General features: G+C 45.1%; 1 protein-coding gene across 1 annotated transcript in view; it reads right to left on the bottom strand.

The window, feature by feature from the left end:
• The window catches only part of LOC143800697 (vomeronasal type-2 receptor 26-like), a 67,956-nt gene extending 40,389 nt beyond the window's left edge, over nucleotides 1–27,567 (bottom strand). The window contains exons 1-4 of the mRNA XM_077281205.1: nucleotides 27,562–27,567; nucleotides 27,434–27,511; nucleotides 25,730–25,999; nucleotides 16,579–17,394 (exon numbers count right to left, since the gene is read on the bottom strand). Coding sequence (XP_077137320.1) covers nucleotides 16,579–17,394; nucleotides 25,730–25,999; nucleotides 27,434–27,511; nucleotides 27,562–27,567 — 1,170 coding nt within the window. The remainder of the gene's footprint in view (nucleotides 1–16,578; nucleotides 17,395–25,729; nucleotides 26,000–27,433; nucleotides 27,512–27,561) is intronic.
• Between the last annotated feature and the right edge of the window lie 375 nt (nucleotides 27,568–27,942).

Below are 27,942 nucleotides of genomic sequence, written 5' to 3'. Positions count from 1 at the left end.
CGGTCTTTGAACCTTCCCCAGCATCGCCTAATCATAGACGTTGCAACAAGGTGGAACTCAACACTGCACATGCTTCAGAGACTGTGCGAACAGAGGCGTGCTGTTATTTATTTGTGGGAGGATACACGGGCAGGCAGTAGGATGGCAGACATGGAGTTGTCAGGTGTGCAGTGGTCGAAGATACAAGACATGTGTCAAGTCCTTCAGTGTTTTGAGGAATGCACACGGCTGGTTAGTGCAGACAACGCCGTAATAAGCATGAGCATCCCCCTAATGCGTCTGCTGATGCAAAGTTTGACGCACATAAAGGAGCAGGCGTCTGCACCAGAGGAAGAGGGAAGCCTTGATGACAGTCAGCCATTGTCTGGTCAGGGCAGTGTACAGGACGAGGTAGCGGGCGAAGAGGAGGTGGAGGACGAGGAGGATGATGGGGATGAGTATATTTTTAATGCGGAAACTTTCACGGGGGCACAGGAAATTGGTTGCGTGTCACGGCCGGGTTCTGGTTTTTTGAGGGACACAAGTGACGTAGATTTGCCTGCAACTGCCCCTCAACCAATCACAACCGGAGATTTGACAAGTGGAACTTTGGCCCACATGGCGGATTATGCCTTACGTATCCTACAAAGGGACACACGCATTACGAAAATGATGAACGATGACGATTACTGGTTGGCCTGCCTCCTTGATCCACGCTATAAAGGCAAATTGCAAAATATTATGCCACATGAGAACTTGGAACTAATATTAGCAACCAAACAATCAACTCTTGTTGACCGTTTGCTTCAGGCATTCCCAGCACACAGCGCACGTGATCGTTCTCACACGAGCTCCAGGGGGCAGCAGACTAGGAGTGTTAGGGGTGCACACATCAGAAGTGGCGTTGGACAGAGGGGTTTTCTGACCAGGTTGTGGAGTGATTTTGCTATGACCGCAGACAGGACAGGTACTGCTGCATCAATTGAAAGTGACAGGAGACAACATTTGTCCAGTATGGTTACTAACTATTTTTCATCCCTTATCGATGTTCTCCCTCAACCGTCATTCCCATTTGATTACTGGGCCTCCAAATTAGACACCTGGCCAGAATTGGCAGAATATGCATTGCAGGAGCTTGCTTGCCCGGCAGCAAGTGTCCTATCAGAAAGAGTATTCAGTGCTGCAGGGTCAATATTAACCGAAAAAAGGACTCGTCTGGCTACCCAAAATGTTGACGATCTAACATTCATTAAAATGAACCACAACTGGATTTCAAAATCTTTTGCCCCACCTTGCCCGGCCGACACCTAGCTTTCCTATGAAAAGCTCTTGCCTGTGAATTACTTTTCTAATGTCTAATTTGCTGCTGCAGATTGTACAGCATACGACATGTTTACACCTCCCTAAATGGCCAAACTCCCCACACGGGGCCGTGGTATCGCGACTTGGCGCAAGCACCCGTGAGACTGCTGTTTGTCTGAAGAGGTGGGTGTGCTCGCTTTTGGTTGACGGCATTGCTACTGGGTCCCTCATAGTACAATGTAGTGTCTCTGGCGGTGGTGGTGCGCACCCAACGTCAGACACACCGTTGTAACATGAGTGGCCCTGGGGCGGTCCCGCCGGCCTCAAGAGAGTTCCCCCCTACCCCAGCTCAAACTGGGCTCTACTACGTGCAAAATTATGTCGCACAGCTCCACCAATCTTTAGTCTATTCGCTGACATCATTCAATGTCTGGCACTGACAATACAAATTTGTAGACATCTATGATGCAACTTAAAGTAGTCTGTGTCTGTGTCCTATATTGGCACCATTAAATAGTTACTGCCAAATTACTATGTCAGAAACACAGCAGATGAGCCCACCCCTGTACCTAAGTATGCCATCTTTTTTTTTGTTTTGGTTGTTTTGCGAGACATTAACATCTATTTATATTTTGGGAGTACTGGGACAGACACTCCTTGCACTACTCCTCCACTCAGCACCAAGCTGCCTGCCCGTGTATCCATGTAACCGCTGTAAAACTGCCATGAGCCTATTGTTTGTTATTTTAGGCCTTTGATAGCCTGTCTGCGGTCCCTACTCCTCCACTGACCACCAAGCTGCCTGCCCGTGTATCCATGTAACCGCTGTAAAACTGCCATGAGCCTATTGTTTGTTATTTTAGGCCTTTGAAGCCTTTCTGCGCTCCCTCCTTCCACTAGTCCTCCACTGACCAGACCACTGCTGCCCGTGTACCCCTGGAACCAATTTTAAAGTGCCTACAGCCAGCCCATTTTATTGTGTTAGGCCTTCGAAGCCTGTCTGCGGTCCATACTTCCACTAGGCCTCCACTGACCAGACCACTGCTGCCCGTGTACCCCTGGAACCAATTTTAAAGTGCCTACAGCCAGCCCATTTTATTATGTTAGGCCTTCGAAGCCTGTCTGCGGTCCCTCCTTCCACTAGGCCTCCACTGACCAGACCACTGCTGCCCGTGTACCCCTGGAACCAATTTTAAAGTGCCTACAGCCAGCCCATTTTATTGTGTTAGGCCTTCGAAGCCTGTCTGCGGTCCATACTTTAAATACTCCTCCACTCAGCACCAAGCTGCCTGCCCGTGTATCCATGTAACCGCTGTAAAACTGCCATGAGCCTATTGTTTGTTATGTTAGGCCTTTGATAGCCTGTCTGCGGTCCCTACTTTAAATACTCCTCCACTCACCACCACCAAGCTGCCTGCCCGTGTATCCATGTAACCGCTGTGAAACTGCCATGAGCCTATTGTTTTTTTATGTTAGGCCTTTGATAGCCTGTCTGCGGTCCCTACTTTAAATACTCCTCCACTCACCACCACCAAGCTGCCTGCCCGTGTATCCATGTAACCGCTGTAAAACTGCCATGAGCCTATTGTTTGTTATGTTAGGCCTTTGAAGCCTTTCTGCGCTCCCTCCTTCCACTAGTCCTCCACTGACCAGACCACTGCTGCCCGTGTACCCCTGGAACCAATTTTAAAGTGCCTACAGCCAGCCCATTTTATTGTGTTAGGCCTTCGAAGCCTGTCTGCGGTCCATACTTCCACTAGTCCTCCACTGACCAGACCACTGCTGCCCGTGTACCCCTGGAACCAATTTTAAAGTGCCTACAGCCAGCCCATTTTATTGTGTTAGGCCTTCGAAGCCTGTCTGCGGTCCATACTTCCACTAGGCCTCCACTGACCAGACCACTGCTGCCCGTGTACCCCTGGAACCAATTTTAAAGTGCCTACAGCCAGCCCATTTTATTGTGTTAGGCCTTCGAAGCCTGTCTGCGGTCCATACTTCCACTAGGCCTCCACTGACCAGACCACTGCTGCCCGTGTACCCCTGGAACCAATTTTAAAGTGCCTACAGCCAGCCCATTTTATTGTGTTAGGCCTTCGAAGCCTGTCTGCGGTCCATACTTTAAATACTCCTCCACTCACCACCAAGCTGCCTGCCCGTGTATCCATGTAACCGCTGTAAAACTGCCATGAGCCTATTGTTTGTTATGTTAGGCCTTTGATAGCCTGTCTGCGGTCCTTACTTTAAATACTCCTCCACTCACCACCTAGCTGCCTGTGTATCCATGTAACCGATGTAAAACTGCCATGACTGCCTACTGTTTGTTATTTTAGGCCTTTGATAGCCTGTCTGCGGCCCCTACTTGCAATACTCCTCCACTGACCACAATGCTGCCTGGAGTGCCTGCCTGTGTATCCATGTAACCGATGTAAAACTGCCATGACTGCCTACTGTTTGTTATTTTAGGCCTTTGATAGCCTGTCTGCGGCCCCTACTTGCAATACTCCTCCACTGAGCACAATGCTGCCTGGAGTGCCTGCCTGTGTATCCATGTAACCGATGTAAAACTGCCATGACTGCCTACTGTTTGTTATTTTAGGCCTTTGATAGCCTGTCTGCAGCCCCTACTTGCAATACTCCTCCACTGACCACACCAATGCTGCCCGTGTACCCCTGGAACCTATTTAAAAGTTCATAGAGCCTAGTTATATATTTTATTTACTATTAATAAGGCCATGATGGACTACGCTGTACCACGCTACAAGCTAACCAGTCGACACTTCTTTTGCGAGAAAAGCCATCCCAACCCTCCACCAGCATGTAGAAGACCGCATTGTCCATGCACTCTGGCAATCTGTGAGTACAAAGGTGCACCTGACAACAGACGCATGGACCTGTAGGCATGGCCACGGAAGATTACGTGTCCATTACGGCGCAATGGGTTAATGTGGTGGATGCATGGTCCACAGGGGACAGCCTACTAAGTCTGTCTGCAGTCCCTAATTCAAATTGTCCTCCACTGTCTAAATCGGAACTTCCACCTTCTGGCTTTCGGCCTATAGTATCAGAAATTAAACTGCATTTGGCCTTCAACTTTGGTTAGGGCCTACTAACGGCTTCTGCCCCTCCCTGGTGTTGTCCTCAACTAAATAAAGCTGAGCTTCAACCTTCCGGCTCTCATTAAGTGGTTTTAAAAAAAAAAAAAATGGTGGTTAGGGCCTACTAACGGCTTCTGCCCCTCCCTGGTGTTGTCCTCAACTAAATAAAGCTGAGCTTCAACCTTCCGGCTCTCATTATGTGGTTTTAAAAAAAAAAATGGTGGTTAGGGCCTACTAACGGCTTCTGCCCCTCCCTGGTGTTGTCCTCAACTAAATAAAGCTGAGCTTCAACCTTCCGGCTCTCATTAAGTGGTTTTTAAAAAAAAATGGTGGTTAGGGCCTACTAACGGCTTCTGCCCCTCCCTGGTGTTGTCCTCAACTAAATAAAGCTGAGCTTCAACCTTCCGGCTCTCATTAAGTGGTTTTAAAAAAAAAAAAATTGGTGGTTAGGGCCTACTAACGGCTTCTGCCCCTCCCTGGTGTTGTCCTCAACTAAATAAAGCTGAGCTTCAACCTTCCGGCTCTCATTATGTGGTTTAAAAAAAAAAAATGGTGGTTAGGGCCTACTAACGGCTTCTGCCCCTCCCTGGTGTTGTCCTCAACTAAATAAAGCTGAGCTTCAACCTTCCGGCTCTCATTAAGTGGTTTTAAAAAAAAAATGGTGGTTAGGGCCTACTAACGGCTTCTGCCCCTCCCTGGTGTTGTCCTCAACTAAATAAAGCTGAGCTTCAACCTTCCGGCTCTCATTAAGTGGTTTTAAAAAAAAAATGGTGGTTAGGGCCTACTAACGGCTTCTGCCCCTCCCTGGTGTTGTCCTCAACTAAATAAAGCTGAGCTTCAACCTTCCGGCTCTCATTAAGTGGTTTTAAAAAAAAAAAAAATGGTGGTTAGGGCCTACTAACGGCTTCTGCCCCTCCCTGGTGTTGTCCTCAACTAAATAAAGCTGAGCTTCAACCTTCCGGCTCTCATTAAGTGGTTTTAAAAAAAAATGGTGGTTAGGGCCTACTAACGGCTTCTGCCCCTCCCTGGTGTTGTCCTCAACTAAATAAAGCTGAGCTTCAACCTTCCGGCTCTCATTATGTGGTTTTAAAAAAAAAAATGGTGGTTAGGGCCTACTAACGGCTTCTGCCCCTCCCTGGTGTTGTCCTCAACTAAATAAAGCTGAGCTTCAACCTTCCGGCTCTCATTATGTGGTTTTAAAAAAAAAAATGGTGGTTAGGGCCTACTAACGGCTTCTGCCCCTCCCTGGTGTTGTCCTCAACTAAATAAAGCTGAGCTTCAACCTTCCGGCTCTCATTAAGTGGTTTTAAAAAAAAAATGGTGGTTAGGGCCTACTAACGGCTTCTGCCCCTCCCTGGTGTTGTCCTCAACTAAATAAAGCTGAGCTTCAACCTTCCGGCTCTCATTAAGTGGTTTTAAAAAAAAAATGGTGGTTAGGGCCTACTAACGGCTTCTGCCCCTCCCTGGTGTTGTCCTCAACTAAATAAAGCTGAGCTTCAACCTTCCGGCTCTCATTAAGTGGTTTTAAAAAAAAAAAAAATGGTGGTTAGGGCCTACTAACGGCTTCTGCCCCTCCCTGGTGTTGTCCTCAACTAAATAAAGCTGAGCTTCAACCTTCCGGCTCTCATTAAGTGGTTTTAAAAAAAAAATGGTGGTTAGGGCCTACTAACGGCTTCTGCCCCTCCCTGGTGTTGTCCTCAACTAAATAAAGCTGAGCTTCAACCTTCCGGCTCTCATTATGTGGTTTTAAAAAAAAAAATGGTGGTTAGGGCCTACTAACGGCTTCTGCCCCTCCCTGGTGTTGTCCTCAACTAAATAAAGCTGAGCTTCAACCTTCCGGCTCTCATTATGTGGTTTTAAAAAAAAAAATGGTGGTTAGGGCCTACTAACGGCTTCTGCCCCTCCCTGGTGTTGTCCTCAACTAAATAAAGCTGAGCTTCAACCTTCCGGCTCTCATTATGTGGTTTTAAAAAAAAAAAAAATGGTGGTTAGGGCCTACTAACGGCTTCTGCCCCTCCCTGGTGTTGTCCTCAACTAAATAAAGCTGAGCTTCAACCTTCCGGCTCTCATTAAGTGGTTTTAAAAAAAAAATGGTGGTTAGGGCCTACTAACGGCTTCTGCCCCTCCCTGGTGTTGTCCTCAACTAAATAAAGCTGAGCTTCAACCTTCCGGCTCTCATTATGTGGTTTTAAAAAAAAAATGGTGGTTAGGGCCTACTAACGGCTTCTGCCCCTCCCTGGTGTTGTCCTCAACTAAATAAAGCTGAGCTTCAACCTTCCGGCTCTCATTAAGTGGTTTTAAAAAAAAAAAAATGGTGGTTAGGGCCTACTAACGGCTTCTGCCCCTCCCTGGTGTTGCCCTCAACTAAATAAAGCTGAGCTTCAACCTTCTGCTCCAAATTACCATTTTAAAAAATGCAATAGGCTTTTCCGGCCTACTAAAGGTGTCTGCCCCTCCCTGGTGTTGTCCTCAACTGAACAAAGCTGAGCTTCCACATTCTGGCTTTCGCCCTATACTATCAGATATTAAACTGCATTTGGCCTACTAGTGTGGTTAGGCCCTTGAAACAGTGTCTGCTGCTCTTGGGTTTGCTACTCCACTGAACAAAGCAATGCCGCCTGTTTAGTCCTGTTACCAATTTTGAACTGCATGTAGCCTACTTTATTCTTTGGCCCTATATCTGTTTCCTCCTCATCCTGCCCATTGCCCAGCCACTGCTAAATGAGTCTGCTGGTACATTGACCTAGACCACTACATTCCCCTTGTACTCTACACAGCCAGAATCTGTCCCTGCTGAAAGTAAGGTTCCCCTTCCCGCATGTTATACCACCTTACACAGGGACAAAGAGGAAGGTGCAGATGAAAGTGCAGGTTCCTTCATCAGGTGGGGGGGCATACTCGTTGGCGACGTCACTGGCACAGGGCCCCTCAGAGTACGCAAAAGTGTCGCTGCTGGTGGGAGGCGCCCCCGCCATGCAAACACACCGCCGTACTTTGAGGGGCCCTGTGCCAGTGGCAATGCGAACGAGTGGGCCCCCCCTGCTTGCTCAGGATCACAGCACTTGCAACTTTTAAATACTTACCTTTCCCTGCAACACCGCCGTGACGTAGTCCGCATTTCCTGGGCCCACGAAAAACTTGAGCCAGCCCTACTCCCCCCACAACTTTCCCCCAATTCCCTATGCCCAACTATTATTATACAGTTAATTAAGATTGGCAAGCTTCAGAAACAAGAATGGATGTTTTTGGCATTAAAATGGGCACTGTAGGTGTTTTCCTGGCCTCCACTCACTGCCGACTATGCTTCCCCATTGACTTGCATTGGGTTTCGTGTTTCGGTCGATCCCCGACTTTTAGCGATAATCGGCCGACTGCACTCGACTCGACTCTGGACAAAATCGGGTTTCCCAAAACCCTACTCGATCTTAAAAAAATGAAAGTCGCTCAACCCTAGTCCACACTTTTGTGTGCAGCAGTCCTTTTTATTGCTGCCATACTTGTCCTTTGATCATTGTAGGGAGATAGTTATAGTAGTACAGTCCCTTTTTATATATATATTTCCAGTCACTTTCTGCCACTTATACTGTGTAGTGTAATACAGCGGGCCTGAATTTTGCAGCAGTGTCCCACACATAAAAAGGGAGAATTAAATTGCCACTTAGTGGATCTATGTGAGTTCTGTTTGGCGTATATCTGCCAGCCACGTTCTGCCTTGTACATTGTGTGGTGTAATACACAGGGCCTGTTTTTTCCTGCAGTCTTCCCGCCAAAAAAAGGGAGATATAAATTCTCCAAAAGTTAATATACATAATGTTAGGAGTCGAGTTCCTGCCACTGCACAGGGGGAATCTCGAACCATGTCTGATGCGGTCTCCCATTCTGCATCGGCTGCAGTGGAGATGTCGGTCCCAGCGTCTCACTGAATCGGATACTGTGCAAAGGGTTACTGCTTCCTCTCCAGGCTTGTATTACACACAGGGCCTGTTTTTCCCTGCAGTCCCCCCCAAAAAAAAGGGAGCTTTAAATTGCCACTTAGTGGATCTACGTAAGTTCTGTTTGTCGTATATCTGCCAGCCACGTTCTGCCTTGTACATTGTGTGGTGTAATACAGAGGGCCTGTTTTCCCTGCAGTCTCCCCCCCCACAAAAAAAAGGGAGCTTTAAATTGCCACTTAGTGGATCTACGTAAGTTCTGTTTGTCGTATATCTGCCAGCCACGTTCTGCCTTGTACATTGTGTGGTGTAATACACAGGGCCTGTTTTTTCCTGCAGTCTTACCGCCAAAAAAAGAGAGATATAAATTCTCCAAAAGTTAATATACATAATGTTAGGAGTCGAATTCCCGCCTCTGCACAGGGGGAATCTCAAACCATGTCTGCTGTGGTCTCCCATTCTAAATTGGCCACAGTGGCGCCTGCTCAGCAGAGACGTCGGTCCCAGCGTCTCACTGAATCGGATACTGTGCAAAGGGTTACTGCTTCCTCTCCAGGCTTTACTATTGTACCCTGCACTGTTCTGCGGTGAGCAGGCTTTTCTGGGACTAAGTCCTGCTTTGCACACACTGAGCATGCCCAGGGCAAGATCTCTCACTGGAGATCTAGGGTCACATGCTCAGGTACTGCAGCAACTTCCATTGGTCTTTCTTGGAAGGTCCTGTAGGTGCTAGGACTAAGTCCTGCTTTGCACATACTTAGCATGCCCAGGGCAAGATCAGTGGAGATCTAGGGTCACATGCTCAAGTACTGCAGCAACTTCCATTGGTCCTTCTTGGAAGGTCCTGTAGGTGCTACAAATATATAAGGTTCTCATGACCGCACGGCCATGCACTAGTATCAAATATGTATGAGCTCAGCGCCAGTGTGGTCGTGTGTGTGGTCAGGGACCCGGCTGAAATAAGCCACTAGAATGCTGGAACCTCCGGCGAGGGTTTTTTGTGTGTATGCAGTCAGGGACCCAGCTGAAATAAGCCCCTAGAATGCTCGCACCTCCGGCGAGGAGTTTCTCATGAGTGAATTCAGGGCTGGCTATTAGCTATTAGAATTCCGGCTCAACCAGAGAGGAGCAGCGTGTTTGGTTGGGACTGCATGACTACTGTCGGCTCTACTCAGTAGCTGTGTTCCCTGTGAGCTAAACAGGGCACAGCGTTCTCTTTACTACGGGCTCTGTGAAGTAACAGAGTGCGTTTATTCTAACTTACTTCACCGCCTTACTTAGCAGCAGGTTCTTTCCTGCACGGTGGATCCCCGGTTGAGAACGCACCTATCTCATTAATAAATATATTCGGTGCGTTCCGCCAACCCTAACCATCTTCTACCTTGTTTAACAGTAGCATATAATGGTTTTTATATTGGTAACATTTCTGCAAAAATGAGGAAGTCTGGTGGAAGAGGCCATGGGCGGCTGTTGCCAGCTGGTACTGATGGTGGTGGTGGTAGTGGAGCATCTGGTGGTACTGGGAAAAGCAAGATAGCACAAAAGGCTTGAGGTGTTGAGGCAGCGTCATCGTCTGGCTACACAAGGCCTTGAAGGCTCCCTTATCTCGGAGTTGGAAAACAGCTTTTAAAGCTGGAGCAGCAGGAACAAGTTTTGGCTTCCCTTGCTGACTCAGCCTCTAGCTCTTTCACCTCCTCTTCAGAAGCTTTGAAATCTAAAACCAGCGAGTTGTCAGTGGCTGCTCCAGGTCCGGAAAAAGTTGCTTCCTTGTGTCCTTCACCCAAAACCAAAGTGAAGGATGCGGCAGGCAACACTACACTTTACTCCATGGAGCTCTTTACACATACCGTGCCTGGGTTAGAGAGGGAAATTGTTAAAAGCCCATTACAGGATGAATGGGACATGGAGTGCACAGATGTACAGCCACAGCTTGATTATTATGCTGTTCCATTGACTCGGATCACTACTTTGCCCTCGCAGTGTACTGAGCCCGAATCTGACCCTGATGAGACTATGGTGCCCAGTCCCGAACGCTATAGCACCTTACACATTGACACAGAGGACGTTGCACATGACATTGAAGAGGAGGTGGTAGATGACCCAGTTGTTGACCCTGATTGGCAGCCATTGGGGGAAGAGGTTGCCACTGCCTGTAGCTCAGAAGCGGAGGAGGATGATCTGCTGCATCCATCTACATCGCAAAAGCTGTCATCAGGCAGGTCCACTTCAGGCCCAAAACGTGTGTCAAAAAACACAACAGGTGTAGGACAGCACTGCAATCCGGTAACAGTAGCACGGCATGCAAAGCCTGAAAAGGTATTCGATAGTAAGATGAGTGCAGTGTGGCAATTTTTTAACCAAGATCCGAATGATCAGTCCAAAGTTATATGTAAGAAATGTTCCAAGACCTTTAGCAGAGGGAAGAATCTACAAAGTTTAAATACAACGTGCATGCGTAGACATCTAACCAGGCACTTGGAAGCATGGACTAACTACCAAACTTTCGGTACCATTGATGCACCTGCTCATATTGAAGTTAGTCAGCAACGCAACATTGCTTTCCTCACTGGAAGCCCACCGGTTATGGCACCACCAGTAACAAATGTGGAGGTATTGTCGCAAGGCCAAAGCAGTCAGGGAATCACAAGGTTCTTGGTTGGAAACACTGTAGGTAGGCCCACATCAAGAATACCATCACCAAGCCTCTCTCAATCTGCCTTGTCCACCACCACCCCCGCTAGTTCCACCATATGCAGCTCTCCAGTCCAGCTCAGCCTACAAGAGACTCTAGATAGGAAAAGAAAGTACTCTTCCTCTCATCCGCGTACACAGGGTTTGAACGGCTACATTGCTCGACTAATCTCGTTAGAGATGATGCCCTACCAGTTGGTTGAAAGTGAAGCTTGCAAAGCCCTGGTGGCCTACGCAGTACCACGCTATGACCTACCCAGTCGTCACTTCTTGGTGAGAAAAGCCATACCAGCACTCCACCAACATGTCAAAGAATGCATTGTCCATGCACTGAGGCAATCGGTCAGTAGAAAGGCGCACCTAACAACTGTTGCATGGACCAGTAGGCATGGCCAGGGAGGTTACCTGTCCATCATGGCACACTGGGTTAATGTGGTGGATGCAGGGTCCACAGGGGACAGCCATAGTGGCACAGTTCTGCCTAGCCCACGGTCTAGGAAACAGTTGGCTGTAGGCGTTTGCACCTCCTCTTCCTCCTTTTCCACAAGCGAAAGCTCGTCCACAGAGCTCAGTCATACGAACACTCCATCCGCAGCTGCCTGTGTTGCACCCGTGGTGTCCCATTATGGAACAGCTAGTGGTAAGTGTCAGCAGGCTGTGCTGCAAATGAAGTGTTTGGGAAAGAACAGACACACCGTGGAAGTACTGGCCGAGTACTTGCAGCAAGAAACTCAGTCATGACTGGGCAGTGTACATCTTGAGGCAGGCAAGGTAGTCAGTGATAACGGAAGGAATTTTATGGCTGCCATAGCTCTTTCCAAAATGAAACACATACCTTGACTGGCTCACACCTTAAACCTTGTGGTGCAGTGCTTCCTCAAGTATTACCCTGATTTACCAGCCCTGCTCCTGAAGGTGTGCAGACTTTGCTAGAACATCCGCCTTTCGACTGTACACTCCAGCCATATACTTAACCATCAGCAATTGCTGAATCTTCCCCAGCAACGCCTAATAATAGACGTTGCAACAAGGTGGAACTCTACACTGCACATGCTTCAGAGGCTGTGCGAACAGAGGCGTGCTGTCATGTATTTGTGGGAGGATACACATACATGGGCAGGCAGTTGGATGGCAGACATGGAGTTGTCTGGTGTGCAGTGGTCGAAGCTCCAAGACCTCTGTCAAGTCCTTCAGTGTTTTGAGGAATGCACACGGCTGGTCAGTGCGGACGACGTCATCATAAGCATGAGCATCCCACTAATGCATCTGCTGATGCAAAGTTTGACGCACATCAAGGAGCAGGCATCTGCGGCAGAGGAGGGGGGAATCCTTGATGACAGTCAGCCATTATCTGGTCAGGGAAGTCTCCGGGATGAGGTGGCGGATGAAGAGGAGGAGGAGGAGGATGATGGGGCTGAATATTTATGGGAGGAGGATGCTTCTCAGGGGGCATTAGAAACTGGTGGCATTGCAAGGTCAGGTACAGGGTTTTTGCGGGCCACAAGTGATGTAGATTTTCAAGAAAGTGCTCCTCAGCCCAGCACAAGCAGTGAATTGACACCTGGAACTTTGGCCCAAATGGCAGAGTATGCCTTGTGTATCCTAAAACGGAACCTCCGCATTATCAAAATGATGACCGATGATGATTACTGGTTGGCCTGCCTCCTGGATCCACGATACAAAGGCAAACTACAAAATATCATGCCACATGAGAACCTTGAGAAAATATTGCCTACCAAATAAGCAACTCTTGTAGACCGTTTGGTTCAGGCATTCCCAGCACACAGCGGCGCTGATGGTTCTCACACGAGCTGTAGGGGGCAACATGGCAGAGGTGCTAGAGGTGCACAAAGTAGAAGTGTCAGTTGGACAGAGGGGACTTCTCCCCAGGTTGTGGAGTGATTTCACAGTGACCGCAGACACGACAGGTACTGCTGCATCGATTCAAAGTGACAGGAGACAGCATTTGTCCAGTATGGTTACTAACTATTTTTCCACCATTATCGATGTTCTCTCTCACAGGTCATTCCCCTTTGATTACTGGGCATCTAAAATAGACACCTGGCCTGAATTGGCAGAATATGCATTACAGGAGCTCGCTTGCCCAGCTGCTAGTGTGCTCTCAGAAAGAGTCTTCAGTGCTGCTGGTTCAATACTGACCGAAAAAAGGACATGTCTGGCTCCCCGAAATGTTGATGATCTAACCTTCATTAAAATGAACTAATCATGGATTTCAAATTATTTTGCCCCACCTTCCCCTGCTGACACGTAGCTTGCCAGAAAAATTTCTTTTTTTTTGGCCTCCTCTTACTGACTGCTCCAATTCTGCCATTTGCAGGTGCCGAATGTCCACCATAGGCTATTTGTATACCTCCCTAAATAGGCTGACTCCCCCCACAGGGCCGTGGTCACAACGTGGTGCAAGCCCCGTGTGAGTGCCATTTGCCTGGACAGGTGGGTGTGCCCACTCTTCGGCCACGGCACTGGCACAGGGTCCCTCATAGTGCAATGAAGTGTCTCTGACGGTGGTGGTGCACAACCAATGTCAGACACACCGTCGTAATATGAGGGGCCCTGGGCCAGTACCGCCGCCCACGAGAGAGTGTTCCCCCCAGCTCAAACTGTGCTCTACCACTTGCAAAACTTACCTCTCCCTGCCCCACCACTGTGTAGTCTGTGCTGTTAAATCCTTAAATGGCACTGCCATAACAAATTTGTTGCAATGATAGATAATAGTAAAAATATACAGGGGCCCTGGCCTCCATTTAGACCCCTTAATACTTTGTGCCAACTACCCCTGTCTGCAACTCTGCAGAGGAGCCCACCCCTGTACCTCGCTATGCCACCAGTTTATTTATGACCATTTCCTTGGCTGACATTTAGCCCACTTTAGTATTTTGGCCTACTAACTGTGTCAGCCACTTCTAACAGTTGACCTCCGCTGAACAAAGCTATGCCACCTCTGTACTCCTGTTACCAATTGTGAACTGCATGTAGCCTACTTACTTATTTGTGCCTAGTAACTGTGTCAGCCTCTCATAACAGTTGTACTCCCATGCTGAAACAAGCTAGGCCGCCTGGTTAGTCCTGCTAGCAGTTTTGAACTGCATTTAGACACCTTTTTTTAGGTTAGGCCTCTGTTTGTCTGTCTGTCTGTTGGTGCCACACATTACAACTGTCCCCCCCCCGAAACAAGCTAGGCCGCCTGTGTACTCCTCTTACCAATGTAGAACAGCATTTAGCCTACTTATTTATTTTGTCCTAGTAACTGTGTCAGACTCTCATAACAGTTGTCCTCCACCGCTGAACCCAGCAAGGCCGCCTGTGTACTCCTCTTGCCAATTGTGAACTGCATATATCGTTCTTTTTTATTTTAAGCCTACTCAGTGTGTCAGAGCCACTAATTACACTTGTCCTCCTCCGCTGAACCACTCTATGCCGACTGTGTACTCCTATTACAAATTTTGAACTGCAATTAGCCACCTTTTTAATTGTTGCCCTACTCTGTCTGTCTGTCTGAGCCACTTATTACAGTTGTCCTCTGCTGAACAAAGCTATGGCGCCTGTATACTCCACTAACCAATTTTGAACTGCATTTTACCTACTTTCTTATTTATGCCTACTAACTGTGTCTGCCTCCCATTACAGTTGTCCTCCACTCAACAAAGCTGAGCCTCAGTTTTCATCCGATGTCAGATATTAAACTGCATTTGGCTTACTTGTTTGGTTGGGCCTACTAACGGTGTCTGCTGCTGCTTGGTGTTCTCTTCCACTGAACAAAGCTGAGCTTTAATATTCAGGCTTTTGGCCTACATAACACATGAAACTGCATTTGGCCTACTTGTTTGGTTGGGCCCTAGTAACGGTGTCTGCCGCTCCTTGCTTTTCTCCTCCACTGAACAAAGCTGAGCTTCAATTTTCAGGTTTTCGGCCTACATCAGATATTAACCTGCATTTGGCCTGCTAGTTTGGTTGGGCCCTAGTAACGGTGTCTGCCGCTCCTTGCTTGTCTCCTCCACTGATCAAAGCTGAGCTTCAATCTTCAGGCTTTCGGCCTATAGGAAATTTTAAACTGCATTTGGCCTACTTGTTTGATTGGGCCCTAGTAACGGTGTCTGCCGCTCCTTGCTTTTCTCCTCAACTGAACAAAGCTGAGCTTTAATTTTAAGGCTTGCGGCCTACATCAGATCTTAAACTGCATTTTGCCAACTTGTTTGGTTGGGCCTTAGTAACGGTGTCTGCTGCTCCTTGCTCGTCTCCTCCACTGAATATAGCTGAGCTTCAGTTTTCAGGCTTTCGGCCTATATCAGATATTAGCCTGCATTTGGCCTACTTGTTTGGTTGGGCCTACTAACGGTGTCTGCCGCTGCTTGGTGTTCTCCTCCAATGAACAAAGCAGTGCCGCCTGTTTACTCCTGTTACCAATTTTGAACTGCATTTAGCCTACTTTATTCTTTGGGACTATATCTGTGTTTCCTCCTCATCCTGCCCATTGCCCCGCCACTGCTAGATGAGTCTGCTGGTACATTGACCCAGACCACTACATTCCCCTTGCACTCTACACAGCCAGAATCTGACCCTGCTGAAAGTCAGGTTCCCCTTCCCACATACTATACCACCTTACACGGGGACAAAGAAGAAGGTGCAGATGAAAGTGCAGGTTCCTTCATCAGGTGGTGGAGCATACTCATTGGCGACGTGACTGGCACAGAGCCCCTCATATTACGCAAAAGTGTCTCTGCCGGTGGGAGGCGCCCCCGCCGTCAAACACACCGCCGTACTTTGAGGGGCTCTGTGCCAGTGCCAATGCGAACAAGTGCCCCCCTGCTTGCTCGGGATTACAGCACTTGCAAAGTTTTAATACTTACCTCTCCCGGCTCCACCGCCGTGACGTAGTCTGCGTTTCCTGGGCCCACAAAAAACTTGAGCCAGCCCTACCCCCCCTCCCCACAACTTTAGCCAAATGACCCCCAATTTTCAATGCCTAACTATATTTATAAGTTAAATTAAGATTCACAAGCTTAAGTGACAAGAATTGATGTTTTTGACATTAAAATAGGCACTGTTGGTGTTTTCCTGTCCTCCACTCACTGCCGACTTTGATTCCTTATTGACTTACATTGGGTTTCGTGTTTTGGTCGATCCCCGACTTTTCGCGATAATCGGCCGATTTTACTCGACCCGACATTTGACAAAGTCGGGTTTCGCAAAACCCGACTCGATCCTAAAAAAGTAAAAGTCGCTCAACCCTATTAAAGACTGTTACATCTGAACTGTCCTTTAAAGTTGAATTTGATATAACAAAACAAGTGTCTACTGATGTGTGCAGCTGATCTTGGACCAAAGGACATGGAGATTGCAAAAACCTCCAGCTTTAAAGTGAATACACTGCATTAAATACAGAACAACTTTGATGGACTAAGACATTGTTTATTTGTGGAGTTCCAGGGTGTGTAGAAGCAGTAGCTCGCCCACGACTACCGGCCTGGACATCTTACATATGTAAAAAATTTGAAAATTGTCATGATTACCAGAGAAGAAAAGTGTCTAATACACATGGAGTAAAAGGGTTAAATTACCTGTAACATGTATTTACAATTAAAATTTCTTGGCATATGAAGAAGGCCTTCATGTAGAGCGTGAGCCATGGCATAGACAGCGATATATACATGATAGGTGGTTCTGAAAGTTTCAGTGTAAAAATGATTGCTGCCAATTTCTTGTAGTTTTACAGTTTTGCTGCAATATTTAAGTTTGTGTGGATACTTTTCTGCAGCTAACATTTTTAGGATGGGGTTTGAAGGTTTACAGCTCAGGTATACCATTAGAATATGTTCAAGTATAGGGTCATTCGGACGATTTTCAAGACTAATATCTTCTAAAAATGTTTTCAGCTGTGGGTTCTTTATATTTGATGCTGAAAATATGAGGCTGCCATCACATGATGCTTTACGTTTTACTGATGAAAGAATGTGAATATTTGACCCCACTGGTATAATCAGAGTCTTCACCTTTCCTGAAATGCTTTGTTCCTCTATAAATTGTACAGTGAGAAATGAAATTGTACCACAAAGTACAATAATGTTTGAGGTTGATTTTTGAAATATCCTTCTGTTCTTTTCATTGCTGTTCTCTTCATTTGTGAAATCATCAGTTTTCATTTTTAGAATAAACTCAATGCAAATATCAAAAACTTCTGCCTGTTTCATTAATTCCTGACTTTGTGTGTGCCCTCCATCATCATCGGAGGCAATAACGCCAATCCATGTCCAATCAAAATGTTTGAGAAGTTTAACTATTGCCAGATATTGAGTTTCATCACTAGGAAGAGTTTGGAAGAAGGATGGATACATCTTCTTATTGGATAAAAGAGGATTTGTGGCACCATAGCTGATCTAGAAAAATAAAACAGCAATTATGCACAAGAAAATAGAAGTGAATGGCAGATATATATAATAGATAATATAATAGATAGATGATAGATGGATAATAGATAGATGATAGATACACTATGGTTCCAAAGTTTAGGGTCACCCAGACAATTTTGTGTTTTCCATGAAAACTCATACTTTTATTAATCAAATGAGTTGCCAAATGAATTGAAAATCTAGTCCAGACATTGACAAGGTTCGAAAAAATATTTTATTTGAAATAATAATTTTCTCCTTCAATCTTTGCTCCCTTTGCAGCAATTACAGCATTGCAGACGTTCGACATTCTAGCAGTAGTGTTGAGCGATACCGTCCGATACTTGAAAGTATCGGTATCGGAAAGTATCGGCCGATACCGTCACAGTATCGGAATCCAATCCGATACCGATACCCGATACCAATACAAGTCAATGGGACTCATGTATCGGACGGTATCCCTGATGGTTCCCAGGGTCTGAAGGAGAGGAAACTCTCCTTCAGGCCCTGGGAACCATATAAATGTGTAAAAGAAAGAATTAAAATAAAAAATATCGCTATACTCACCTGTCCGACGCAGCCGGGACTTCAGCGAGGGAACCGGCAGCGTTGTTTGTTTAAAAATCGCGCTATTACTTGGTTACGTGAATTCCCGGCTTGTGATTGGTCAGGTCGGCCATGTTGCCGGGACGCGGACCAATCACAGCAAGCCGTGACGAAATTACGTCACGGCTTGCTGTGATTGGTCCGCGTCCCGGCAATATGGCCGCCCTGACCAATCACAAGCCGGGACGTCACGGGAGGCTGGACACGCGCTCATTTTAAAATGGGCGCGTGTCCAGCCTCCCGTGACGTCACGGCTTGTGATTGGTTGCGCCGCGATCAACCAATCACAAGCCGGGAGGCTGGACGCGCTCATTTTGAAATGGGCGCGTGTCCAGCCTCCCGTGACGTCACGGCTTGTGATTGGTTGCGCCGCGATCAACCAATCACAAGCCGGGAGGCTGGACGCGCTCATTTTGAAATGGGCGCGTGTCCAGCCTCCCGGCTTGTGATTGGTTGACCGCGACGCAACCAATCACAAGCCGTGACGTCACGGGAGGCTGGACACGCGCCCTTTTTAAAATGAGCGCGTTTCCAGCCTCCCGTGACGTCACGGCTTGTGATTGGTTAATGGCGGCCATGTTGCCGGGACGCGGACCAATCACAGCAAGCCGTGACGTATTTTCGTCACGGCTTGCTGTGATTGGTCCGCGGCCCGGCAACATGGCCGCCCTGACCAATCACAAGCCGGGACTTCGCGTAACCATGTAAAAGCGGGAATTTTAAACAAACAACGCTGCCGGTTCCTGCGCTGAGGTCCCGGCTGCGTCGGACAGGTGAGTATAGCGATATTTTTTATTTTAATTCTCTCTTTTACACATTTTAACATTAATGTTGTTCCGATACCCGATACCCGATACCACAAGAGTATCGGAATCCCTTTATCGGAATTCCGATACAGCAAGTATCGGCCGATACCCGATACTTGCAGCATCGGAATGCTCAACACTATCTAGCAGTTAATTTGATGAGGTAATCTGGAGAAATTTCACCCCATACTTCCAGAAGCCCCTTACACAAGTTGGTTTGGCTTGATGGGCACTTTTTGCGGGCTGCTCCCACAACAGCTCAATGGGGCTGAGATCCGGTGACTGCCCTGGCCACTCCATTACAGATAGATACCCAGCTGCGGGCTTCTTCCCTAAATAGTTCTTGCATAATTTGGAGGTGTGCTTTGGGTCATTTTCCTGTTGTAGGATGAAATTGGCTCCAATCAAGCACTGTCCACAGGGTATGGCATGGCATTGAAAAATGGAGTGATAGCCTTCCTTATTCAAAATCTCCCAATTTACCAGCACCAAAGCAACCCCAGACTATCACCTTACCTCCACCATGCTTGACAGATGGCATCACACTCTTCCAGCATCTTTTCAGTTGTTCTACATCTTACAAATGTGCTTCTGTGTGATCCAAATACCTCAAACTTGGATTTCTCTGTCATAACACTGTTTTCCAATCTTCCTCTGTCCAATGTCTGTGTTCTTTTGCCCATATTAATTTTTTCCTTTTATTAGCCAGTTTCAGATATGGCTTTTTCTTTGCCACTCTGCCCTGAAGGCCAGCATCTCGGAGTTGCCTCTTCACTGTAGACGTTGACACTGGCATTTTGCGTGTACTATTTAATGAAGCTGCCAGCTGCCAGTTGAGGACCTGTGAGGTGTCGATTTCTCATACTACAGATTCTAATGTCTTGTTGCTCACTTGTGCAGCGGGGCCTCCCACTTCTCTTTCTACTCAGGTTAGAGCCTGTTTGTGCTCTCCTCTGAAGGGAGTAGAACACACCGTTGTAGGAAATCTTTATTTTATTAGCAATTTCTTGCATGGAAAAGCCTTCATTTCTAAGAACAAGAATAGACTGTCAAGTTTCACATGAACGTTCTATTTTCTGGCCATTTTGAGAGTTTAATGGAACCAGAAATATAAATCTCCAGATTCTCCATTAGATCAAAGGAAGGTCAGGTTTATAGGTTATCTAATCAGCCAAACTGTTTTCAGCTGTCCTAACATACTTGCACAAAGTGTTTCAAGGGTATTCTAACCATCCATTAGCATTCTTACTCAGTTAGCAAACATAAAGTACAATAAGAACACTGGAGTGATAGTTGTTGGAAATGGGCCTCTATACACCTATGAAGATATTGCATTACAAACCAGACGTCTGCAGCTAGAATAGTCATTTACCACATTAACAATGTATAGAGTGTATTTCTGAATCGTTTACTGTTAGCTTCATTGGAAAAAAGTGTGTTTTTCTTTCAAAAACAAGGAAATTTCTAAGTGACCCTAAACTTTGGAACAGTAGTGTAGATAGATAATAGATAGATAGAAAAAAGAACAAGAAACAGCACATAAATATATATAGATAGATAATAGACTATTGATAGATAATAGATAAATAGATAATAGGTAGATAGATGGATAATAAAGAATATATAGGTAGATAAATATGCAGAATAAGTCCAAGAGTGGCATGTACAGTAGAACAGGGACCCATCAGAGGGAGGTCACCTTGTCATGGTTGAAGGGCATACATGAATTGGCCGATTTATGCGCTAAGAACCTTGATCAGCGGTGTGCGTATCACCAGAAATTTCTGGCATAAGAAATGTCACCATTATTGATGAATTTGACAGACAGACATAATCTCTTACTGATCCATCATGATTCCTTCCCAGCTACATCCATTTTGGCCTAACTATTGGGTAAACACTAAAAGTCTCAACATCTTCGAGCAATAATAAACAATTACATAAAAATTTACTTCTCAAACAGTTGATGCCAGTCTTCTGGTAAAAACATTTTGATGAATCGGGTCTATGTGTTATGGCGAAAGGAGGACGTGATGAACTGCACAGAACACAGACTCAGGCTACTGATGTTACTGTCAGAGGTAACATCATCCTGCTGTGACTGAGACGAGTGTTGTGACTAGTGTTGAGCATTCCGATACTGCAAGTATCGGGTATCGGCCGATACTTGCTGTATCGGAATTCCGATACCGAGATCCGATATTTTTGTGATATCGGGTATCGGTATTGAAACAACATTAATGTAAAAATGTGTAAAAGAGAGAATTAAAATAAAAAATATTGCTATACTCACCTCTCCGACGCAGCCTGCACCTTACCGAGGGAAGCGGCAGCGTTCTTTGTTTAAAATTCGCGCTTTTCTTTCCTTTACGTGAGTCCCGGCTTGTGATTGGTTGCGTGCCGCCCATGTGACCGGGACGCAACCAATCACAGCAAGCCGTGACGTAATTTCAGGTCCTTCAGGATTTTAAAATTACGTTCCGGCGTTGTGATTGGTTGCGTCGCAGTCACATGGGAGACACAACCAATCACAGCAAGCCGTGACGTAATTTCAGGTCCTTAAGGATTTTAAAATTACGTCCCGGCTTTGTGATTGGTCCGCGTCCCGGCAACATGGCCGCCATTAACCAATCACAAGCCGTGACGTCACGGGAGGCTGGACACGCGCGCTTTTTAAAATGGGCGCGTGTCCAGCCTCCCGTGATGTCCCGGCTTGTGATTGGTTGCGCCGCGGTCAACCAATCACAAGCCGGGAGGCTGGACACGCGCCCATTTTAAAATTTTAAAATGCGCGCATGTCCAGCCTCCCGGCTTGTGATTGGTTGACCGCGGCGCAACCAATCACAAGCCGGGACGTCACGGGAGGCTGGACACGCGCCCATTTTAAAAAGCGCGCGTGTCCAGCCTCCCGTGACGTCACGGCTTGTGATTGGTTAATGGCGGCCATGTTGCCGGGACGCGGACCAATCACAGCAAGCCGTGACGTAATTTCGTCACGGCTTGCTGTGATTGGTCCACGTCCCGGCAACATGGCGCCGTGACCAATCATAAGCCGGGACGTCACTGGAGGCTGGACACGCGCGCTTTTTAAAATGGGCGCGTGTCCAGCCTCCCGTGACGTCCCGGCTTGTGATTGGTTAATGGCGGCCATGTTGCCGGGACGCGGACCAATCACAGCAAGCCGTGACGTAATTTCGTCATGGCTTGCTGTGATTGGTCCGCATCCCGGCAACATGGCTGCCCTGACCAATCACAAGCCAGGACTTCACGTAACCAAGTAAAAGCGCGAATTTTAAACAAACAACGCTGCCGGTTCCCTCGCTGAGGTCCAGGCTGCGTCGGAGGGTGAGTATAGTGATATTTTTTATTTTAATTCTTTCTTTTACACATTTATATGGATCCCAGGGCCTGAAGGAGAGTTTCCTCTCCTTCAGACCCTGGGAACCATCAGGAATACCGTCCGATACTTGAGTCCCATTGACTTGTATTGGTATCGGGTATCGGTATCGGATTGGATCCGATACTTTGCCGGTATCGGCCGATACTTTCCGATACCGATACTTTCAAGTATCGGACGGTATCGCTCAACACTAGTTGTGACATATCTTCCATGGCACCCTCCACTTTATCATCACTGACATATTTGCCAGAGGCAAAGTTGGCCAGTTGTGAACTGTGATTTATACTACTTCTGTTGGGGTGATTCCATAAGTACCTGTGGTGCTGATAGAGTTTCCCACCATTTTTGCCATGATATAGACGATAATTTTCTCTCACTGTACCACATCTATTGCCAGTGCCATATTTTGATTTAACATTCACATTGAGCACAAGTATAATGCTTAAAGGCATTGTCACTTTTTACACTTTTATATTAAAAGCCTTTCCTTAGGCTAAGTCATCAATGTCAAAAAAGTAGAGATGTGAACCCTGGCAGTCCCACAGATGAACTGTTCCCGGTGCTAGCGTTATCTAAGTGTATGGACTTGCGGAGGTGCACAGCATAGCTCTGTCAATGCAATAGTGGCCCCGTAAGGGTATTGCACCCATAATTGGACTGGGATCTGGCCGCTATTGAGAGGGGCAGTACCGGGTGGCAGCCACCAAATTGAGCCGTGCATGTGATGTGGTGTGGTGGTCATCATACTGTATATAAGAACTATGGGCCTTCATGCTGTATATAGGGGCTTTGGCCCAGTATACATAAACAAGTATTTGCAATAGGGATCCAAACTTATACTTAACTATATGCAAATATTAGAAGTGACAAAATGAACTTCAATTAAAATTACTACATTTTATTTATATATGATTAAAATGATGACATAGATAAAAATCAGGAAAAGGTGATAGGAAAAAGGCGAGGCTGGAAAAAACTCTCAATAAACAGCTCTGGCAAAAATTAAGAGACCACTGCAAAATGTTCAGTTTGTCTGATTTTTCTCTTTATAGGTATATTTTTGAGTAAAATGTAAATTTATCATTTATTCTATAAACTACTGACAACATGTCTGCAAATTTCAAAGCAATAGATTTTGTATTTTTTTCTGAAAAGGCAAAGTGGTCAAAATAAAAGCAAACAAACAGTGCTTTTAGACCTCAAATAATGCAAAGAAGACAAGCTAATAATCATTTAGTAACAACAATACTAATGTTTTACCTCAGGAAAAGTTCAGAAATCAATATTTTGTGGAATAACCATGATTGTTAATCACAGCTTTCATGCGTCTTGGCAGCTTTCCACAAGTCTTTCACACTGGTCTTGGTACAGAAATGTAAGCAGTTCTTATTTGTTTGTTGGCTTGTGACTATACATCATCCTCTTGATTACATTCCGGAGGTTTTCAATGGGGTTCAGGTCTGGAGATTGGGCTGCCCATGACAGGGTTTTGATGTGGTGGTCTCTTAATTTTTGCCAGAGCTGTATATAAAAAAGTAGCAGCGAGGATATCAATTTACATTAAATCCAAAAATAATGCATAATTGCCAAAAAGTGCCCATGCTTCAAGTATATATCACAGTTTTATAGAAACTTTCTGTATCAAAGATTTTTAAGGGCAGATTGTGTTGAGGTCACAGTTCATAAGGGCAGATGCTGCTGCTGTTATAGATTTATAGATCACAAGACTTGATGGTGTGTTATGAAATATAAGGATGGCATGGAGGCTATAGTTGATGAGAGCAGATACTGTAGACAATAGTTCATCAGTGTTGTGATTACTGAAGGATCTGTAGCTTGATTACGACTGCCACCGAATTACCAATGTTAAGGACATACTAGGAGTTATATCTTGAATTGAAGCCTACGTATATGGCAAGTGCTGACATGACATTGCAATTGACTAGGGTTGAGCGACTTTCACTTTTTTAGGATCGAGTAGGGTTTCGCGAAACCCGACTTAGTCAAAAGTCGAGTCGAGTCAAATCGGCCGATTATCGCGCAAAGTCCGGAATCGACCGAAACACGAAACCCAATGTAAGTCAACGGGGGAATAAAGTCTCTCTCCCTCTATCTCTCTCTCCGTCCCTGCAAAGCAAAGTTTGTGTAAAACGCTATATCCCAAACGTTAAGATGGCGGTTTTACCCCCTGTGACGCCGCACAAAGCAACCCAGAACCTATGTCATCACGCTGCCCACACTCCTTCATTGGCTGAAAAAATGGCGGGGAACGCGTCATATGAAACGCGACTTTGGCGCGAAGATCGCCAACCGCATGGCCGATCCCACAGTGGGATCGGGTCGGGTTTCATGAAACCCGACTTTGCTGAAAGTCGGCGACTTTTGAAAATGTCCGATCTGTTTCGCTCAACCCTACAATTGACTATTGTACTAAGCTTGATGCTGTATTCATGTACTGATTCTAGTGCTGTAGATGTTCTAATGTACTGATGACGGTCTTGGTCCTGTGTTAACATACTAATGGTGATTCTGATGATTTATTAATGTACTGATGGGGTTCTGGTGATATGTGAATGCACTGATGGATGATTTAATAATGTTTCATGTACTGATGATGGTTCTGGAGCTGTATGTCTGTGCTGAAGGTAGTACTTGTGATATATTCATGTATTGATGGCTGTTTTGGTGCTGCATTCATGTACGGCAGGTGACTCTGGTGAATTATTGTACTGATGATGGTTCGAGCGTTGTTTTTGAGCCGTGATATTGGTTTTACTTGTATATTAATGTACTTATGGTGGGTATGGTGATGTATTAATGTACCAATGATGGTTCTGTTGATGTTTTTCTAATTATGGTTTTGTTCATGTATTCTTACACTGATAGTGGAACTGGTAGTCATGTACTGATAGTGGTTGTTGTGCTGTATTCCTGCACTAATAATTATTCTTTTGCTGTACTTCTTTATAGGAGACAGTGATGTGTCCTAAAAATAATCAAGTGGTCACAGGTTCAAATCCCCCAAAGGAATTAAATATTAATGAATGAATAACTTAAAAGTGAAACTCCACCAAACATTTAAGGAATTGTCTTTCTTTTCACTGCAGGTTTAAATTGCCCCACAGGTACGGACAACATTTCATTTTTCACCTAAGGAGAAAATCTAGAATTGGTCCATCTAATAAGTTTTATAGATATATAGATATTTGAGTTTGGGACTTCACATTATAATAGAGAGTTACTGAGATTACCAAAAGACTTAAGGTGACCATATACCACATGGTACTCAACTCAATCCATTGGACACCGTTTCACTCTAGTGACTGATACAGGAGAAATGTAGAGCTGCTTTTATCTTAAACTAATTACTATTTCTCAAGATTTTTATTTGATAAAATTACATTTCAGGTACTGATGGGATTGTCCATATGAAAATCCATTAACAATACAGTTTATAATCAAAATCTTGTTTATGGTTTTATAATAATTCCGAAGAATAAACAATACTTACCTGTGTGTAACCATAAACGTTTAAATGTTCTATTATCTGTAATGACGTCTTCGTTGACTGATCGCCAACTACACCCACCAGTTTGCCATTACGGAGACAAGAATAGTTGGGGATTATGTCTCCTGGACCGGATAAGATCTGTAGTAAGTTCTCTATGGCTTTATTTTCATTGTTGCAGGAATCGGTCACATGGTATCCAGGAGTTACATTAGGTAAAATATATGGATTCTTGTTAATCTCATCTATGGCGAAAATAAATGCAAGAACATACTTATAGAAGGACAGTAAAGGACTGCAAGGGTAGCAAAGAGAAAAAAAAAACATTTTTTTAGACTAGCTCAAGATACCAAAATAAGAAAAGCTCTTTAAAGTACTTCAATAAGAAAACTATGTAGTTCACATTTTGTAATCTGTACATTCTACCTAAAGCTAATCTTTCTTTCAGCTTTGCTTTCATATTTTATTTGCACTGTTGAAGAAATTAAAATAATAAATGGAACACTAAAATACCACATCCTAGATTTCACTGAATGAAATATTCCAGTTGTAAATCGTTATTCATTACATAGTGGAATGTGTTGAGAAAAATAGAACAAAAATAATCAATGTAACTCAAAAATTAATATCTCATAGAGGACTTAAAATAAAATATTAATATCTCATAGAGGACTTAAAATCAAAATTAATATCTCACAGAGGACTTAAAATCAAAAATTAATATCTCATAGAGGACTTAATTTGAAACGATACTGAAAATGAAAGTTGAAAATCAAACAGGCTAATCCAACTTCAGTGGAAAGGCCTCAAGAAAAGGAAATGATGCTCAGTAGTGTGTGTGGCCTTCACGTGCCTGTGTGACCTCACTACACCACCCGGTCATGCTCCTGATGTGGCGGCAAATGTACTCATGAGAGATCTGCTCTCAGATGAGGATTAAAGCATCAGTTAACTCCTGGACAGTCTGTGGTGAACCATGGCATTGGTGTATGGAATGAGACATAGTGTCCCAGATGTGATCGATTGGATTCAGGTCTGGAAAATGAACAGGCCAGCCCATAACATCAATGCCTTCATCAAGCAGAAACTGTTGACACATTTCAGCCACATAAGGCTTAGCGTTGTCATGCATCAAATGGAACCTGCATATGGTTTAACAGTGGGTCTGAGGATCTCAGCTCAGTACCTAATTGTAGTCAGAGTTCTTCTGGCTAGCACATCCTTACTGATCCACTGCCAAACCTGTCATGTTGAAGGATGTTCCAAGCAGCAGAACGTTCTCCATGTTGTATCCAGACTCTGTTACATCTGTCACATATCTAGCTTTTGAGAGTCTTTTGGTCAACTTCACTTTGTCAGGCACGTCCTACTTAAGTGATTTCTCTAATGAGAACAGATGTGGGTGTGGCTGCAGAATTTGAACTCAACCTCCCAAACATGTAATAAATCACAGTTAATTTATGTTTTAAAGAGGGGAAATATTAGTAATCCTAATATTAACTTTGTGAATCCTGCTGTCTCATTTTCTGTTTCTTTAATTGTACTCTTCACTCATTTCTTGAAAGGAATTTTGCAAAAAAATAACACAAATAAAATCACAACTCCTATTACCTAAACTTCATTTGATCCTTTTTGCCTCATATTGCAATTAAAGCTAAAACTTGTGTGAAGAATGGATTAACTTGTGTCCCAGAAGATTAGCTTTACCTCCCTCCTTTTCTTTACTAATTTTGTTCTGGCTGTAAGACAACTAGCTGCAGCTTGAGCCTCCTCTCTGAGACCTATCTGTATGAGAACACAAATATTGTTAAGGGTATTGTCTAGGCATAAATTACCGACATATCCATAGGATAGGTTATCAATAGTAGATTTGTGGATGTTCAATACCAGACGCAGCCAATGGTAATTTGTTGTTTTTTCCACATATACCAATACCAACTCTACTCAATATACTCCGGTTTCGATTACTAATAGGCATCAACCACTTAATCGACCCTCTGATGTCTTGGATATTGGTAGTATGGAATTAGTCAACCTGTCATTGAACCATAGTATTCCTGAACAGCCAGGACAAATACTGGAGATATATGAAACTCCTGTCCCCACTACTAATAGATTTGCACAGCTACCTTGAGAGGAAGATAGCGTTGATACTCCTGGAAGGAACGAACTTCCTGGACCTAGTCAAGTTAATGCCATCACGTTTAATGATGTCA

Source organism: Ranitomeya variabilis, chromosome 1 (genome assembly GCF_051348905.1).
Source record: "Ranitomeya variabilis isolate aRanVar5 chromosome 1, aRanVar5.hap1, whole genome shotgun sequence".
In the NCBI taxonomy this organism is placed as follows: domain Eukaryota; kingdom Metazoa; phylum Chordata; class Amphibia; order Anura; family Dendrobatidae; genus Ranitomeya; species Ranitomeya variabilis.
The sequence above is the reverse complement of the archived record's forward strand: the minus strand, read 5'-3'. Positions and strand labels throughout refer to the sequence as shown.